Genomic DNA, 19,605 nt, shown 5'->3' on the forward strand with positions numbered 1-19,605 from the left:
TTGAAAAGTTTATTCTGCAGTGGAGGATGCCATGTCTGAGAGTTGTTCAAGTTCAGCCTAAAACTAAAAACATACTAAAAGAACAAACCCAGAGGGGGTGCAGCAAACAAAAACTACTCATTCCAGCCTACTGCATCACCAGGGAAGTAGATGGAGCAGCCCATCGTGGTAAAAACTTTAGTAAGTCGAACAGCCAGGGTGGTCAAGAGTTAAACTATCTGCTTTGAAGCAAATCTTCATTAGAGCAACACAAAGGGGGAGGAAAAGCTTTACAGATGTCACAAAGCCAAGAAATAAAAATCGACTTAATTCTGCATGTAGTGAATTGATTTTTTAAGGGACTCAGTTTGGAGTCACGTGGCCTGGTTAGCAGCCAAAAAGTCCTCCTGCAGTTCCATTGGGCCTTAGACCTGTTCCTAACTTTCTGTAACTTCGATATTTCAGCGTTGTCCGTTTAAAAGGGAGAGTAAGGGAGAGGCAGGGAGCGCCATATGTTGGATGTGAGATTTTGTGACTCAACTGTTGCAAGATTTTACAATTTGAAATAAAAAGGAGCGTTTTAGAACTTTTTTGCAACTGAAACGTTTCTGGGTGTCTACTGTGGAGCAGTGTGAGCATTTGAAGCTGAAAAAACATTCAACCTGTGAGTTATCAATCGATAATACCAACTGGATGGGCTTTAAATCCTTTTCAGTCCAACTGTTAGTCGTGTGACACATGGAAAGTGTCTTAAGTAACATCAATGTTTTGTAGGGGTGGAAGGGAAGAAGTTTCTCCTTGAGGGGCCAATACATACTGCACATAGAGGGAATGATGGTTGGTAATCCCCAGTAATAAATAAGTAACACACTACCCCCGACGGGACATCAGGGCTGAATAATAGTTACTAAAGATGTTATATGTTCTTTCTTTTATGCGCTAATGCAATCTAAGTATAATCTCTCGCCCTGTAATTATGATACAGTCTAGCACAATGCCAATAACAATAATGTGATCCTCTGTGTAGTGCGTTAGCTAGCGGACAGGTACACACCAACAATCCGCTTGTAATGCACACGCCCTTTTGGATAAATACGACTGAATGTTGAGCGAGCATTGTACTCTTGACTCTTATGATATAAATTTGCCCTCTCACTGTATGTATGCCATATTCATATTGCATGTTATACGAACTGCTACTGCTTGCACGCAGGAGTCATTTGTATTGTATTTCCTTCAAATGAGAAAACAATAAAAGATTTAGAAAAAAAAAAGAGTTTCTCCTTGAGGAAACATGCCATGCCTCTTAGAAACATTAAGAAATATATCTCAAGTGCACTGTTGCGCCTAATCCTGAAGCATATTCATTTCACAGGGTCACTGTGTCCAGACCAGTTCCTGGAAACCTACAGAAGTAGCTTTCCAGCATCTATCGCTAGGAAAAGGTGTGGAGATCACATGAAAAATACGCATTCAACAAATGTGTGTACGTATACCTACTCAGATTTTCAATTTTCTTGGGCACTGAGAGAACATTGGAGTGACTAGCATCCCACACCCAGATTTCGCACACTAAAAATGTAATCCAGCCATTTGAGACCCCAGGAATAAGATCTAAATTGCCTTCAGGTACTTTCTAAGATCAACATTTTCGGATTTAACCACATATTTTTTTCTATCACCACGTATTGTGATTTTTCACACAGTACGAGCTTGACAGATCGGCAGCAGCTTACAACATAGTCACCATGTTTGTGTTCTTAAATTTTGAGTTACAAAAGCTGGTCGCACTGCTTACACAACTTCCCAAGAAGTGGCAATGGTGGTCTGAGCCTAAGTAGGGGTGTTACCTAAACACTAAAATCTGTCATCATGTTATATGAACATTCCCAAAGCAAATTAGAAACAAAAATAGTTAATTTACACAATGGGCGAGACTGCGGGCTTTAATATTTGCTAATGACCCACAGATTGAATATTCAAATGGTCTGTCATTCAGGGGCAGCACCTCCGATTGAGCGGAGGAGCGTCGCCACGCAGGCCAGAGCTGCAAAATGAAATGGTAATAAAGTTCAATTTTTACCCGCCCTACCGCCCTCGGTACATGGCAGCCGCCACTGCTGTCATTGTACTGGCCTCTGCATCTCCTTTCCAGATTCGAACCAGGTTTCACATGTTGCGTGGTTGGCAGCTGTTGCTACTCGGCCACATACCCTCTTATGAATGAAAGCTCGGCTCGTTTTGGGCTTGAGGTTCCAAGAGTATCTCAAGCTGAGCCAAGCCAGGCATCTGACTTGAGCTTTCAGTGGTTCACCAACTTCTATATATATATATATTCCTCCTTGAAGCATCTGTAAGTCTCCCAATCACATTCCGAGATAGAATGGAGGAAAGCAGGATAATTTTGGATGTTAAATAGAACAACTGCTTTAAAGGGGGAAAACAGGAGCCAGTAAGCTACCACCAGTTCACACTCTACCAACAACACCGACCCCCACAGACATCATTCCACATCCACACCCGCTAACACAAGCTTCAGTGCCAGGAGTCCAGTATGTATGTTTAATTAAAAAAAAAAATGCAGTTTTACCAGATTACATTACACAAGGTCAGTTTTTTTTTTTTTTTTAAGGCACGGGGAGTTTAAGTGATTTGCCCAGAATCACAGGATGCTGAAGTCAAACGACTTCCACATCATTCCCTTTTTAAAAAAGGTATCATTTCTGCATGGTGATTTTTATTAAAAACCTATACTTTTCATTTGGCTAGCATGTTACGAAGGGTCAAACAGCCATATATTATATAGAGAGTACTTCCTACATAAATAAAAGGCACAGTTTTTAAACTCTTATGGACTAGCAGATGTATTTATGAGGAATAATGGGGATGGATTTCAACTCTACCAGGTCAATATTTTTCTTTGCCCCAGCTAGAAGCAAATGGTCTTTTTCCCTCTTTTGCCAAATAATTAACTTGTTTTCAAATTATTTATCTAGGTAATTTATTTCGGGCCAACATGCTGCTTCTCGACCCTGCTGCAACACCCTGCATACGGATAAGCAAAAGTGTTTCTGGCTATAATTATTTGGCTATGAACTGGGGCACTGGAAAAATGTGGATCAAACTATGCAGACATGTTGACTAAATTATTCCGGAAGATACGGCAAATAATGTAGGGGAAAAGTGGCAAATTTTCTGGCAGTGTTTATTACACTCTTCTGTCATGTTGATACACATGAATACTGTCTTGGGAAAGGTTTCATCCTGTTAATACCGGTTTAACACCTGAATGCAGCGCTCGGCTACTAAACTGTGGCTGGTTAACCTTTGCAAGGGGGCCACAATTGCACGGCAACATGTGTGGTGCTTTTTATTGAAGTACATTTTGATCAGTTTACGGTTGAAACAATTTTTTTGAGGAGTAAGCGGATGTAGTTGATATCAAGGCACACAATTGGAATGTTTAGGGGATGGGTACTCACAAACTTTCTGTCGGGGGCCAAAATTATAGTGTGGTTTGTGGTGAGGGCTGCACCGGTAGGGGTGGAGTCAGTGGGGGGGCGGGGTCAGTGGGGGGGAACATGGCTAGAGTAAAAAAAAAAAATCCAGTTTCAAAACATTAAACAATGCAACAATGCTGAATTTCAAAAGCAGATGTAACTACAAATGAATGAATGAATGAAAAGGCATTTCTAAAGCGCATGGCTATCCAAGGGCATCCCAGCGCTAGCAGCGGTGCAGCTTCAGCTCCTAACAGTTTTTAGGGAAACAGATACATTTTTAATTGTTTACAAAAAGTCAGGTAATTTAGCTCGAGGCGGATACGAAGGGGGCATTGTACGAGAAGCGACGCCCTCCACTTCGAGTTTTTCTTACTTTTGGGACAACCACCAATCGTTTATTATCTGACCTCAAGGACCTATTAGAGCCATAGGGTTGAATGATGGACCTGATAATTGGCGGGCCTTTGCCTGCCAGTGCTTTATGTGTAATACAGAGAGCCATAAACTGGATTCTCTCCTGGATAGGAAGCCAGTGGAGTGAGGTGAGCGCAGGCTTAGCTGAAAGGCGTTTGGGGGTATTCGTGAGCAGCGTGCTGCACAATTTTGCACGATCTGCAATTTTTGGGTGCTAAAGTGTGGGGCTCCCAAATATAGGGCGTTAGAATAATAAAGGCGTGATAAGATCAATGCTTGGACCAGCAGTCTTCTGGAGGGAAAAAATAGCAGGGGAGGATCTTTCTTAACATTCTTAAAATCCCATAACCGCAGGCTGCAACCTTACGTGCTTGCTCCTTGAAGTCAAGATTGCGGTCCAGCCATACATCCAAGCTCTTTGTTCTTTCGGGGAAGGTGCTGGACCCAGACAGCTAGGCCAAAAAGAGCCTATGCTCAGGGTGGCGGGGTTACCCAAAGAGCACATGCTCATAATACATTTTTATTAGCAGACAATAGCAATCTTAGGAGGCATTGCATAGCTTCATGCACACTTTGACCCCAATTCCATCACAGTCTCTCTCTCTCTGTCAGTCAGTCAGTCTCTCTCTCTCTCAGTCAGTCAGTCTCTCTCTGGCAGTCAGTTTCTCTCTCTCTGTCAGTCAGTCAGTCCCTCTCTCAGTCAGTCTCTCTATCTCTGTCAGTCTCTCGCTCAGTCAGTCTCTCTCTGTCAGTCTCAGTCAGGCAGTCTCTCTGTCAGTCAGTCTCTCTGTCAGTCAGTCTCTCTCAGTCAATCTGTCAGTCAGTCTCTCAGTCAGTCAGTTTGTCAGTCTTTCTCAGTCAGTCTCTCTCTGTTGGTCAGTCAGTCTCTCTCTGTCAGTATATCTGTCAGTCTCTCTTTGTCAGTCAGTCTCTCTCTCAGCCATTCTCAGTCAGTCTCTCTTTCTGTCAGTCAGTCTATCTCTAACAGTCAGTCAGTCAGTCTCTCTCTCTGCCAGTCAGTCTCTCTCTCTCTCTCTCTGTGTCAGTCTCACTGGCAGTCAGCTTACTCTCTCTGTCAGTCTCTCTGTCAGTCAGTCAGTCTCTCTCTCTGTCAGTCTCCCTCTCTGTCAGTCAGTCTCTCTCTGTCAGTCAGTCGCTCTCTCTTAGTCAGTCCCTCTCTCCGTCAGTCAGTCTCTGTCTGAGTCAGCCATTCTCTCTCTCAGTTAGTCAGTATCTCTCTCTACTCTCTCTCCAATCTCTCTTCTCTCTGTCTATCTCCACTCTCTCTCTCTCCCTCTCCACTTTCTCTCTCTCCACTCAATCTCCACTCTCTCTCTCCACTCTCTCTTCTCTCTCTCTCTCTCTCCACTCTCTCTCTTTCTCTGGGGAACCATGGGTACATTATCTGCAAGGTCCGTGGGCCGCGGGCCGTACTTTGAGTACCATGTGTTTAGGGGTTACGGTTCTCTGTAGTATGACTAAGAATTGTTTTTGTGTCATTCATTTTGAATGTAGCTCGTTATCAGACACCGCTTCGTCTATGAAACAGGTTTGGGCAATTTACATAGGCAAAGTCTTGCGAAATTTGTGAATTCAGTGGTACATAAATTATACAGAATATTACAAGATTTCCTCCCTGGGAAAACTGCTCCAAGCAGAAAATGTCTCACAAGAACATTAGACCCGCAGGCAAGAACCAAAGTTTTCTCGAATGTTTCCCCGATTCAGTCTCATGACAACATCTCGAGCGACTTTTGAAGGCATGGTTCTACCCCAGGTTCAATGTTTCCATGAGATAAAGAGTACATTTTTCAAAATATAGGCATTTATGTGTCATTATTGCGAAACTGCATTAATAAAAGGTGATTTTGCCAAACCCATCTCATATCTGAAGCATCAATTTCAGATCTGTGGTAACATAAACTTTTGAGTTAAAATCTGTATTTGTGTCAATTCTTGCAGCCATGAACTGTTGCTTGCTTTGGCAGGGTTCCACAGAGGACCATTTTAATGTCTGCTGCTGGTTGTTTGGTGCAGGGACTTGGAGTCCAGAAATGTGCAACTGAATCCTTGAGCAGTCTGGTGCAATCGAATATGCCACCTTATTTTGCATGTGTTTACAACGCATGGCATTACAACACGGTCATTACAACGACCGCGTTGTTAGTTCACATACTGTTACAACGCAAGTCGGAACAACGACTTGCGTTGTAAGGGGCGCTGGATGTTGGAATAGTATAATTTATTATTCCAACTCCAGTCTGTGTGGACAGTAGGGAAAGTGTTGGATTTTAAATTTAACACCTTCTGCCCCTTACAACGCAAGTCGTTGTAACGGTATGCGAACTAACAACGCGGTCGTTGTAACGACCGCATTGTAAAGCCATGTGTTGTTCCGCATGCGTTGGTAACGCTGTTTACCGGTGCAATCATCTGGCTATTCTGACAGGCCACCCGCAACCTGTCTTGTGACGCTGTAGATACATCTCAGGTCCCAAAAACTTTTTTGTGAACCTCTCTCTAGAGACTACTGGTGTACATTTGTTGACAAACCTGAAGATCACAAGACAGAACTGGTGCATAAGATCATTAATAAACCGGTTCTTAACTACAAACTCTCTATCCCAATCCAAGATTTCTAGAGAGCGAACGGCATGATCCCCCATGTAAATTCAATAAAGTTGGTCAGCTTGTAGCAATAGTAGCACAGTAAATATTTCAAGGGAAGAATTGTTTCCTTACTTTTGGATTGAAGGATGTGCCTTGAGTGAATGTGATGAAGTCAGACTGACTGTGGGAGACTGCTCCTTGTTTTCCAGTGACTGGCTCTCCTGGCGGAATTTCCTTCTCATCGGCTTGGAAGGCGGCTGAGCGAGCTGTACCTCCTTTTGGTAGGGAAATAGAAATACAACAAAGTAATCTTCCAGAGTAGTACAGAGGATAAAGCTGTTTGGTCTATCAACAGTTGACTCAAAGAATAGTTGTGTTCCTGGGTACAATGTATGGCATTGTGGAGAATACACTGTTAACAGGTTAAAAGGATGCAGACACATCAAGTACACCACCTTTCACATGTCATAGATAGACCACAGGTACTGAATACGACTTACAGTCAGCTTCCAAACAAGGACCGATAAATGAAATGACGAGTGGTCTGGCTGGCCATTGTAGTACTGTCATCCTGTTAGTTGCTGCATACAGGTACTGGGTGCCAGACTGTTTTTGAGGCAATCTCCCACCACACTTAGTGCAAATTCCAGTTTACGCTGCTATTTGATTTTAATACCGTTTTTAAAATAAATTGTTTTTATCTTTGAACTTGCGCATTTACTTACCATTTGCTTCTTTCTTCTCTTACTCGCTCCGTTTTGGCTTGCTCTGTCCCTCCTGACATTTCTCCCCGATCCACCGCAGCTACCTGGCTGATTGAGTGGAGGGAGACAGTAGCCACTGCCAGTCTCAACAGCTCAGAAGACAGGAACTGATCAGGCCACACCGTTTCTTTAATAATCAGGGAACATGGGCGATTCGTGTACAGTTTCATAGTCTCCTGATTTATCTCTTCGGCATGAAAGGCAGTGCAGGAATATGCGTTGATGGTCCACAAAAACAGCAGCCAAGGATGACTATCCCCCTCCCATCCAAGGAGAATGAGTCACAAGCTCTTTTAACATGCTTGAGCCTCAGGGTCCACCCTTTCAATATGGCTTTAGAATCATTTGTGGCATCTGGGGTGTGGATTCCTTTATTGGTCTTCATAAACAGCCAATTGTTGTTCAATTGACAATGTGTGCAAGTCATGCGAAGCAGAAGCCTCTTGAACCCTGAAATGGTGCTGATCACTCTTCTAAGAAAATTTAACAGTGGTGAAATTTAGGACTCGACTATGGATGGAAAACCCTTAGATGTCTTTGGGTTCGGCAATCGGCCTAAACAACTGTGCTGCTATCAGGGTGGATTGCTTTCTAATGCGGGAAGAAAAGCATTTTCAGAACCTGTGCCATAAAAACAACATATTTCCCGGAGGAACAAACCCCAAATGAGTCACTAGTGAAGACAGGTTTAGAGATACCATGCTTCTGAAGGTGACATACTGCTGCTAAACTACAATGCTACAATGAGAGTAGAGTTGAGGCCAAATATTAACTCTGAGTAGCAGTAATATTGCCCCCATACCATAAATCAGAGGGGCATGCAGTGGAAACATGGAAGTCAACATCTTGCTAATTTCTCAGAGCCAATCACAGCCATTGCTGTAGAGAGTCTGATGTGGGTTTAAGAGTAGATCAGCCTTTTAACATTCTCTACTGGTAGAAAGTTTCTGAATACAAAGAGATCTAAACTGTTCTTGGTTTTTGCCGCCTCCTCTCAGTTGCAGATAATCTGGAACTACATCTTGCACCATGCGGAGAAGAGATACAGTCCTTAACATTAAGCGCAAATATACTTCTGTAAGTAATGCCAGCAAATATGTTTGATGTTTTGAAGGATAAGGGGGGAAATAATTTGGGATCCAGAAAACCTTGGTCACAGAGAAAGGATCCAAACATCTTGAGGAATTACAGTCTCTCCCGCAGATAAAGACCTACGCTTTGCCTCTATTGGGATAGCTGAAGCACTAGCAGAAGGTCCTTCGAAGCACAAGCCTACTAGGCATCTTCAGAAGATGCGAGTAATGGGCAACATTAACTGGAGACAGATCCATAGAGAGTGAGTGCTCCCTCTATGATAACATGCAAGGGTCCAGTAAGATACGTACTACCTGAGAGTGGCATTTCTGGTTAGCGAGGGAGAGAAGACTGTAAAGGTGATCCAATCATTGCTAAAGGTGTTGCCATTCTAGGGTTTCCTTCCTCAGCATTGTCTGAAGTTTAACCATATGATAATGCAAACTTACAAGTCAGGCAGTATTTCAAGGACACTTTGGAAAGGGTGTGTCCCTGCCATCAAATCTCCATGGCCTACGCTGACTAAAGTGTTTGGAAACCCCAAGAATACCTTAAGATAGCCCTGGCTGAGGGCAACATTGCAACAATCAGATGAAAGGAGGTACTTGGTATGCAATAGTAAGGCCGATGAACATCAAGAGTCTGAGCTAGAAGTCAGTATAGACAACCGCGATGAGTCTGATTGATTGCATCAGTGGGAACATCGTATATTTTAAAGTTAGGTCTTGGCATTTCCCTTTGATTGACAATTACATTTGCACCTTTCACCTTACTACATGTGCCTAGCTCCCATTAATTTACTTTGGAGCCTTCACCAATGCATACTTTTTATAACATTACCTGTAGTCAATGAATAAATAATTCAGCATTTGCAATCTGTTTTTATTGGCTACATGTCTTCTACAAAAAGTCACTGCTTACTGTGTTAGTACGCGTGAAACACTTGTAAAAGTTGATCTCTAGTCCCTATGATTCACCCAACATCTTCTTTACTAATGCAAACCTTCCCTGTGCATCTTTTCTGACTTATTTTATGCTTACACAGCATTTCAAAACTCTTTACCAGTAGTTCTTAATCTGTGCTCTGAGGACCCCTGGAGATCCACAAGGTCTACACAGATGGTCCGCGACTGTTATACAAAATGAAATAATATTTAAATAAAAATTAATAAAGCATATGCTAATAAAGAAGAACATTTGAAAAAATGTTCTATATTTGATTGTGAATTACACAAAATATTTTAAGATTTGAGCATTTGCTTAGTGTATACCTGTTTTTGTATTTCTGAGTATTATTTTGAGGTTCAATTATAGAAATTGCTTAAGCTAGGGGTCCCCAGCTTCCAGTAATGACTCAGTGGGAGGCCCTGGATTGCAGTAATGATTCAGTGGGCGTCAACAGAAGTCAGAAGGTTAAGAACCACTGCCCTTGGGAGGAGGAGCCTAGCGCGGGACCAAGATGGCCGCGTGAGCACAGAGCTCCCGTGACCCTCGTTCCCTCCGGCAATTATCCTGGAAAAATCCTGTGTCAAATATCCGGAATCTTGGACATGAACTACTGCTGAGGCGAGCGTCGTTGTCCGGACTGAAATCCTACACCGGAGACCGAAGTTGTGACAGGCTGAAGTTTGCGGCCTATCCCCCTGGAGGTGCCCGGGTCTCGCGTTGGCATGGGCCCGGACACTAATTGAACAACAGCGGCCGTGTGCGGTGCGGATCATCGGATGGGGGCTGCTTCCACTTTCACTTTCGCTTTCTCTCACAGTTACGTGCCTCGGCCCGCGAGTGTCTTGGACAATAGTTGCCTGTAGCTCGGCCTGCACATGCATGGGATTGCATCGGAGTCCCAGATCCAGCGGACCTCGTGCCAATTGCGTGGCTGAGCGACCCGTTTTTGACGCTGACTGTTCCGGGGTTGAGGATGTCGACCAAACCGGAGGCCAACAAACAGAAGCCCAAGAATACCAGGCGGGGGGGCTACACCCAAACCAACAATATGGATCGCTATGCCCAGCAAAAGGGATCGCCAAGCGAACCGGGAAGCCACAGGAATCATCGGGAGACGGCTCGGTCCCCGCACCGGAATTGTCACTGCAAGACATTATGGGCGCCATTGAGGAGATGAAGTCCTCTATTAGGCAACAGTTTGAGACCCTGGCACACAAAGTGGACACCATCTCAGTCGACGTTAACTTGCTCCGCGCTGACCTGGGGAAAACTAATGAGAGAGTAAAATCATTGGACCAAAAAACCACTAGCCTCACGGGGGACGTCTCTGATCTGCAAATAGAGGTCCGCACGCTGAGAATTACCAACGACCTCATTGCCCGCAAGATGGAGGATTTTGAAGGCCGGGCGAGGCGCAATAACGTGCGCATTGTTGGCGTTCCGGATAAATCGGAGGAGCAATCGGCGGACTTGTTTGTCGAGGACTTGGTGCTTAACCATCTGGCACCTAAGGGCCTCAGCAAGTTCTTTGCGGTCGAGCGGGCCCACCGAGTCCCGGGCGGAAGGCCCAAGGTGGGAGCCCCCCCGAGACCGATCATCGCCAGGATCTTCAACTTCAGGGACCGCGATGCCATTCTGCAGGCGTCACGGGGGTCCGGACCGGTCACTTTCCAGAACACTGCAGTGAGTTTTTACCCTGACTTTACCCAGGCGGTGCAGAAGCAACGGCAGAGTTTCCTGGGGGTTAAGAGGAGGCTACGTGAGAGGGGTCTGAAGTATGCCATGCTCTTCCCAGCCAAGTTGCGCGTTGAGTACGAAGAACGAACCTTTTTCTTTGACTTGCCAGACGAGGTTGGGGAATGGCTGGACACATTGCCTCAGCGGCGGACCAGCGGGGATCATGCTGTCGGAGCGGAAGGAGGCCATGTCGCAAAAGAGTGAGGACTCTGGTGATCGACCATCCTGGCCAAGCTCGGGACAGTGGTTCACTGATTTGTTTTTATTGCTAGCTATTGTCCGGGGGTGGCGAGGGCACAATGGGATCTCTTTCCTCCTACGGGGTTTCTTCTTGTAGATTAGCTTTTGCTAGGGCGACAGGCACACTGCAAGTTGGGGGGGCTTTTAGGCTTATGCAGGGGTGCAGGGTGGGGGGTGGTTTGGGTTTGTTGGAGTGTTTGTTGTTGTTTTTCCTTTTGCAAGGTATCGCAATGCAAGTCTTGTGTGCTGCTCTCGGGGATGGGCGGGGGTCTCTTGCCATTCTGTGATGGGGGGTAGGGGTTTGAATATACTTAGTTGGAATGTTAATGGCTTGGGGGATCGTATTATGCGCGGGATTGTTCTGCAATTTCTGAAAAGGTGCTCTCCTGACATAGTTTTGCTGCAGGAGACGCACCTGATAGGCAACACGTGTCATGCCCTTAATAGAAAGGGGTATAAATTTATCGCCCACTCTGGGTTTTCCTCGGGATCTCGGGGGGCTGGAATACTTGTTAGGACCTCGCTGCCGTTGGAGATTGACTCTACTACTGTTGATGAGAGGGGGCGCTTTGCGGCGGCTGCGGGGAGATGGGAGGGCAGGACACTGGTTTTGGTTTCTGTTTATGTCCCCCCGGGCCTGCAGGCCGTCACATTTGCCGACTTGGGGAGGGCCATGCTGGATCTCCCCGAGGGAGTGTTGGTAATGGGTGGTGACTTTAATGCAGTTGGTTCCGGATTACTAGACAGACATCCGCCAAGGGACCCCGGGGGGGCGCAGAGATGGCTCCCAGACTTTACTGATACACTAGGTTTGGTTGACTGCTGGAGGCTGCTGCACCCCGCTCAGCGGCAGTACACTTTTCACTCTGGGGCGCACGGCAGTCTTTCTAGAATAGATTATGTTCTCACCTTGGCTGCCCATGCTTCCTTGGTGTCCGAGGCTCGGCACATGGCCAGGGGCATCTCCGATCACTCGCCGGTGTGGATTAGTATGGATTTTGGCCGTGGTGCGGCAGGTAGGGTTGCCCCTATTAACCCCTGGTATTTCCGTGACCCTAAGACTCGTGGTGCGTTGTTGAAAGCGGTTGATCTTTACTTTTCGGAGAACCTTGGCTCGGTTACCTCCGCGGTGTCTTTGTGGGAAGCATTTAAAACAGTACTGAGAGGGGAGGCCCTCTCCTTGATAGCGGATGTTAAACGTCGGAGAGATGCGGAGGTGGCGCATATCGAGGCTGAGATAGTGGCATTAGAGTCTGTCCTGGAAGAAGAGGTCACGGCGGAAACACTGCATTAGTTGAGATTAAAACAATCTGAATATAAAGCACTGGTGACAAATGCGGCTAAGGTTCTTAGCAGGGACCAACAAGGGCGATTGTATGATGTGGGCGACAAGGCTGGGAAATTAATAGCGTGGTTAGACAGGAAAGAACGGGTGAATAGAGTTGTGCCAAAAATACTGACGGACGGCGGGGATATTGTCACAGAACCCGATGGGATAGTCCAGTGTTTCGCGGAGCACTTCCGCAGGGTCTATACGTCTGTGTCGGACAGGCCGGAGGAAGACTCGCATGATCTGCTGCGAGACATTGCCCTGCCTTGTCTATCCGACGTCGACAGGGAGGACCTTGATGGTGACATCACCGCTGACGAGGTTGCAGTTGCTATCCGCTCGCTACGCCCGGGCAAGGCCTCGGGCCCGAATGGCTTGCCGGTCGAGTTGTATAAACTCAGACCGGATAAGATTGCTCCGTATTTGCGAGATATGTTTGTGGAGGCGCGGGGGCAGGGGTGTCTTCCATTCGACCAACGTCTGGCGACAATAGTGGTTATACATAAAGATGGCAAGCCCCGAAACAGATGCGGATCGTATAGGCCGATCTCCCTACTCAACGCTGAGCCCAAAATCCTCGCCAAACTGCTGGCTAACCGTCTGATCAGGGTCATCGGGGACTTGATCCACCCGGACCAATCCGGTTTTATCCCACACCGCAACACTGCGTTGAACCTCAGGCGACTTCATGGCGCGCTCGCGAGGGTTGAGACGCTGCGGGAGTCGGCCATTTTGGTGTCACTCGACGCCACGATGGCTTTCGATACTGTGGAATGGCCGTATCTGTGCGCAGCGCTCACAAAATTCGGCTTCGGACCCGGTTTTATAGGCTGGATTAGGCTACTTTATGAGGAACCTTTGGCTAAAATCGCGGTGAACGGTAGGGCGTCATCTCCGTTCGGGCGGGGCACTCGGCAGGGTTGTCCTTTGTCGCCACTACTGTTCGCTCTCGCCCTTGAGCTGCTGGCGGCATGGATTAGATGGCAGCCAGACATAAGAGGGATCCGATGGTCGCCAGACCACGAGGACCGCATTTCATTGTATGCAGACGACATTTTTTTATACTTGACCTCGCCTCGGAAATCCCTCATAGTGGTCTGCGACGTTTTGAAGTCTTTTGGTAGTAACTCGGGTCTCGCCATTAATTGGGGAAAGTCGCACCTATATGTTCTCAGTGGGGACACCCCTGCCGTCCCGCGGGATTGCTCCATCCAGATCGCCCAGCGGGGCTTTCTGTACTTGGGGATATATATTTCCACAGACCCCTCTGTTCGATACGAGAAGAACCTCCTTCCTCCGCTGACACGCTTGAGATGGGATGTCACGGGTTGGAGGCGGCTACCGCTCTCCCTCCTAGGCCGCGCCGCATTGTTTAAAATGATGTCTCTTCCCCGGTTTCTCTACGCCTTACAGAACACCCTAGAATTAGTTCCCGCCTGTTATTTTCGTGAGGTGGAGAGCCTCCAGCGTTCGCTGTTATGGGACGGTCGACCACGTATAGCCATAGCAAAGATGACCCTTCCATGGTATGACGGGGGGATAGCACTCCCTGACATCAGAAGATATTATTGGGCTACCCAATTGGGAGCGATTAACCATGGGGTTTACGGTCCGGCGTTGAACCCTGGGTTTGCTATGGATCGGTGGCTGTTGCGCGGGGGCAATTACCTTAGGGCGCTGTATTCCAAATCATTGGACGGGTCCCTCACGGGACCGACCAAGACGGCAGTGCATGTGTGGAAGGCGGTTACAAACTCGTTGGGCTGGAAGGACAGACTTACCCGGGCTACTCCGCTTTTTGAATCCGATATACTAGGGAAATTATGGCACACGAAAGGGTTTGAGAAGTGGGACCTAATTGGGATTTCTAGAGTTGGGGACCTGCTGACTAAGGGTAAGGTGAAATCGTTTGAGATGCTGCAGACGGAGTACGAATTAGGGGGTACCGAATGCTTTCGATATGCCCAGGTGCGTCACGCTCTGCTCTCCGTTCGTGCCGAGGGGGAGGCCGTGCCTGAGTCTTCTCCCCTGGAGGATCGGATTCTGGATGGTCATATGCCGGAGAGTACAATCTCCTTGATTTACAAGAAGCTTGTCAATGTCCGGACCGACCTCCTCCTTGATGTGCGAGAACAATGGACTAGGGATGGTCTCGAACTGGACGATGAGGACTGGCAATATGCCGTCTCCTCTCCGAAGGAGGTTGCGATCCCGGCTAGACTGCGGCTGGTGCAGCTTAAGATACTTCACAGGGTTTACGTCACGGGGCCCCGCCTGATCCATATGGGTTTCTCTGACGATGGCTTATGCAAGAGAGGCTGTGGGATGTTGGGCACCTTCCTACACATTATTTGGGAGTGTGGGGAGATCGCAGAGTTCTGGAAACAAATTCATGACGTGATGGAAGAGGTCACGGGTATCGCACTCTTCCCGGAGGCAAGACGATGCCTGTTGAATGTCTGGGGCCCCAGCGACTAAGATGCCGCTCAGACCCAATGGGTGACTCTGGGGAATATGGTGGCGAAGTGAGATATTGCGCAGCTGTGGGGATCCCAGAGACCTCCCACCTTGGTAGCATGGATGGAAAATATGGACTGGGGCATGTTCCGGGAGAAAACGGTGTACAGTGCCCAGGGGCGCCCTAAGAAGTGGCATAAGATATGGGGGCAATGGAACCATTATAGGGGAGATATTTGTGTGCCCCCGGTTGCTGAGATGCTCGATGTGCAACTTTCCCCCTAGCTCTACTTCCAGCTATATACGTAAACTGTTCATAACCTGGAGTCTGTACCCCTGCTTCCCCTCGCTTCTTTGGCGGGGAGTACCGCTCCGCTGATGGGAGTGGGACCTCGCCCTAGCTGAGAACTAGCGCACGCTTATTATATCCTTTGCCTTGCACCCGTTTTTATTTTTTGGTTAACATTAAAACTAAACCTTTGTCACTCCTGATGTACGGACATGGACCTTCCTACGTATTGTTCCTATCGTGCTGCCGAACCTCCGGGATGTCGGCTGAATAGCTGTGTACCATGTTGACGTAAATAAAGGTTTTAAAAAAAAAAAAAACACTCTACCGTGATCAGGAACTTCGGTTCGAAATGCGTAGGAGGAAATCACGAATTGAATAAACAACATTTGTCATCAAGAACCACTGCCCTTAATCACTATATTCCTTTTTGTTTAGGTCTGGGGAAGCCAGCGAGCTTGTGTAATGAAGCAGGGAACAGAGGGGCTCGGAGTCAGCTCCCTACAGACAATAGTTACTTTGAATCAGACGCCATCAGCCATTGCTTCATTGAAGTGTCTTTCACATTTCAATAAACTCTCAGGTACTATACATGTTGTTGTTATTATTTTGCACAGATGAAGAAGTAGTCCATCTGCAGGAGGATCACAGCTGCTTTTTGTAGCAGTAATTGATTATGAATTGCCAAGCAACTAACTCATCAGCCCTGCTACAGCTTGTGTGTGCGGCCTAGGGAGTGCAATGACACCTTGATGACCTCACGCATAGGGTGGAACTTAAAATATAAACGGTACCATGAACTCCAACGACATAAATGATAATCTCTCCAATTCTACATCACTGAATGAATCAGTAGATTTGTAGAGCGCTTCTTCTCATCCGTGAGGGTATTCAGGCGCTGGCAGGGTCCAGTCGATTAGCCAAATAGCCAGGTCTTCAGGGACCTTCGCAGATATGAAAGGGTAGCTCGCTCCATGTCTTTGCTGCTAGGTAGGAGAAGGAGTGACCTCCGCATATGCTATGTCGGATGCAAGGGGTGAGGGTTTGAGAAAAGGAAGCAGAGCAGCGGTGTCTTGTGGGCTGATGGAAGTTCAGGCGGTGGTTCAAGTGTTCGGGTCCGCAGTTGTGTAGGGCCTTGTATGCGCGAGTCTGGAGCCTGAACAGGCATTTCTTCTGTAAAGGGAGCCGGTGTAGTTCCCTAAAGTAGGGGGTGATATGGTTTTGTCTAGGGAAATCCAGGACAAGTCTGGCTGCGGTGTTCTGTATGGTTTGTAGTCGCCGGAGGAGGTGAGCTGCGATCCCTGCTTAGAGAGTGTTGCCATGGTCCAGTCGGCTGGAAAGGAGTGCTTGGGTGAAAATGCACCTTGAGCTAGCAATTTGAATATCTTACGAAGCATGTGGAGGATGAAGTAGCAGGAGCAGATGGAGTTGACCTGAGTTGGCTTGGTTAGCTTGTTGTCCAGAATGATGCCTAAGTTCCTAGCGTGGTCAGTGGGGTAGAAGTAGGTCTGAATTCTGAGGGGTAATAGGATGCGTCACATGGGAAACTTTTGTTTCCTAACATCAGTACTTCTGTCTTGCCCGTGTTGAGCTTCAGGCAGCTGTCCTTCATCCAATTGGTGATGTCTGTTATGCTGTTGTGGAAGTTGGTCTGGGTGTTGGCGCTGTCTTCGGCGAGGGAGAGGATGAATTGTGTGTCAGTGGGCATAGGATATAATGCTGAGCCCGTGGGTTTTGAGAATGCTGGCTAGAGGTGTCATATAAGTGTTGAAGAGGGTGGGGCTGAGCAAGGATACTTGGGGTACTCCACAGATGATTTCCTTCGGTTCCGAGGTGAAGGGGGGGGTAAGACTTTTTGCGTTCCTCCGGTGAGGAAAGAGGCAATCCATCTGAGAGCGACTCCTTGGATGCCATTGTTGTGCAGCCATGTAATGAGTGTGTGGTGGGAGACCGTATCAAAGGCTGCAGAGAGGTCTAGGGGGATCAGAGCCGCAGTCTCTCCTCAGTTGAGTAAGGCTCGGATATCGTCAGTAGTCACTATAAGGGCTGTCTCGGTGCTGTGGTTGCTGTGGAACAAGGATTGGGAGGAGTTGAGTAGAAGGTTCCATTCCAGATGTGAGGAAAGTTGTTGCTTAATGACTTTTTCTAAATCTTTTGCTGGGAATAGCAGTAGAGAGATCGGTCGGTAGTTGTTGAGATCGCTGCAGTCATCCGATGGTTTCTTTATTAGGGCGTTGACTTCTGTGGGTTTCCAGTCCTAGGAGAAGGTGGCCGTGACAATTGAGGTGTTGACCAAGGTTGTGAGTACGTGGCTGATTCTGGCATCACCTAGGTTGAAAATGTGATGAGGGCATGGGTCGGCTAGGGCCCCTGGCTCAACCAAGTTCATAATAGAGGCGGTGTCCTGTGGGGCGAGCTGGCTCCATTTGGTTAGTCAGATGTCTGTGGTGGTAGTGGGGTTGTAGTGTGGCTTGAAGAAGTCGGTGGCCTTGGGTTGGGGTTTGACGTTTCTGTAGATGTTGGCGATCTTGTCATGTAACAAGTTTGCATGGTTGTCGCATTGTTCCTGTGAGGGGGTAATGTTATTTGTTGCAGCTGAAAGGTTAGAGAATTCTTTGATGATGTTGAAGAGTTATTTGCTGTTACTTGAGCTTGATTCGATGTGTGAGGCTAAGTCCTTTTCTTTGATTCTCTCAACTGTCTATTAATATTCTTATTCTTATTAGCAGCATTTATGGAGTGCTAGACATCCCTACTGGAGACCAAACTAATTAAGTAAACGTACGTTTTCAGATGTTTTCTAAAACTTAACAAATTGTCATTAAGTCCCATACCGATGGGCAGAGAGTACCATTGTTTGAGAGTCAGGTAGGAAAAATAACGGCCGCCACCTCTGGCCGTCTTAATTCTTGGAACTGTAAGAAGGCCTAACTTCGTTGACCTGAGGTCTCTGTTGGCCTTGTCTGTGGTAGAGGCTGAGGACTTGGAGGCGGTCTTGTCAGTCCTGTCCTTGCTGGTGCGCCATCTCCTTTCTAGTTCTTTACATCATCGTTTAGTGGTTCTAAGGTCTTCAGTGTACCAGATAGCCTTCTTGGTGGACCTTCTGTGGGTGTTGTAGCCAATGGAAGTGACGCTGTCAGCGCAGTTATAGATCCAATTGGACTGGACTGGATGTGACAGGACGCTGAGGTGAGCAAGTGAGGGTGAGAGCGGAACACGGACTGCAGAGTGGTCTGCGGCCTGCGAACTGCACCAGAGCCGATACAACCACGAAAGCCACTCCATCCTCCTCTTCTCCCGGGGAAGGTGGTAAGTCGACACAAGTGCTACAGCCGTAGCTGGCTGTAGGAAGCGTGAGCCCTGTGACCCCACGGAAACGGCTCGGTTAGTATCGGGTGTGGTTTGCAGGGGTGTATCAGTGAGCCCCGCTGGTGCGCCCGCCTAGAGTTATCGCCGTCCCCATGGCAGCCTTGAAGTGTGGTGGTGCGCAGAACTGAGACCGTAGCCGCCGGAGTTTCACTGGAGGATGCGGTCACCGGAATCCCTGCGGGCCTGTACAATACTGTGGTGAAGGTGCGGTGAGTCGCACTCCTGCCCCCGCATTCCAGCAAATCACTGCAACCCCCTGTTCACCCTGTAGGTAATTGTGAGGACGTCCTCCTCCTATTTTAACTGTCTTTCATTTTACAGGCCGCACAAGACTGGCTCTTCTCCGGGGTGCCCCGAGGAGGCAGTGGGAGACTCCAAATTTCGATGGGAGCTGGTCCGGAGGCCAGTAAATCCTGAAATAAACATAAGGCTGTATCTTGTGTGTTATACGGAGTCAGTCCGCATTAGGTCGGCGCAGCTTGTACAAGTACTAGTGCCTATCCTGACAATCTTCTCCCTTTAAGGAGTAGGAATCCTTTATATTATCATTAGCTATTAGCTTTGACCTTCAACAATATTTCAAAGTCTATTCACTAGGGTGGTTGAAATGGCTTTTAAAAAATTGAGAAACCGAATAATTTTCATTTTAAGATTGGGCACTGCACAATCAATAAGAAAGAGTAAAATGTGATCAGCGCATATAGGCGCTCTTACACGGATACCTCCAATAACGGAGTTCTCCCCGGCCCATACATTATCTGCAATGAAAAATCAACATACCATCCCAAAAGAAACATTAGAACAACCCAGGGGAAAAATGAATAATGGCAGGAAAACAGATGATCCAAGTCAAGAGTGCCAGGGTGAAATTAACACAAGTCACAGTCCTTT

At 47.2% G+C, this 19,605-nt stretch overlaps 1 protein-coding gene across 4 annotated transcripts in view; it reads right to left on the reverse strand.

Annotated features, from left to right (window-relative positions):
* Window positions 1–19,605, reverse strand: part of REPS2 (RALBP1 associated Eps domain containing 2) — an 856,334-nt gene that overhangs the window by 16,122 nt on the left and 820,607 nt on the right. For all 4 annotated transcript variants that reach the window (XM_085622671.1, XM_085622668.1, XM_085622669.1 and 1 more), the window contains one exon: window positions 6,639–6,781. In XM_085622671.1, the coding sequence (XP_085478797.1) occupies window positions 6,639–6,781 (143 nt within the window). The remainder of the gene's footprint in view (window positions 1–6,638; window positions 6,782–19,605) is intronic.

The sequence above is a fragment of the Triturus cristatus genome, chromosome 8 (assembly GCF_964204655.1).
Source record: "Triturus cristatus chromosome 8, aTriCri1.1, whole genome shotgun sequence".
Lineage (NCBI taxonomy): Eukaryota > Metazoa > Chordata > Amphibia > Caudata > Salamandridae > Triturus > Triturus cristatus.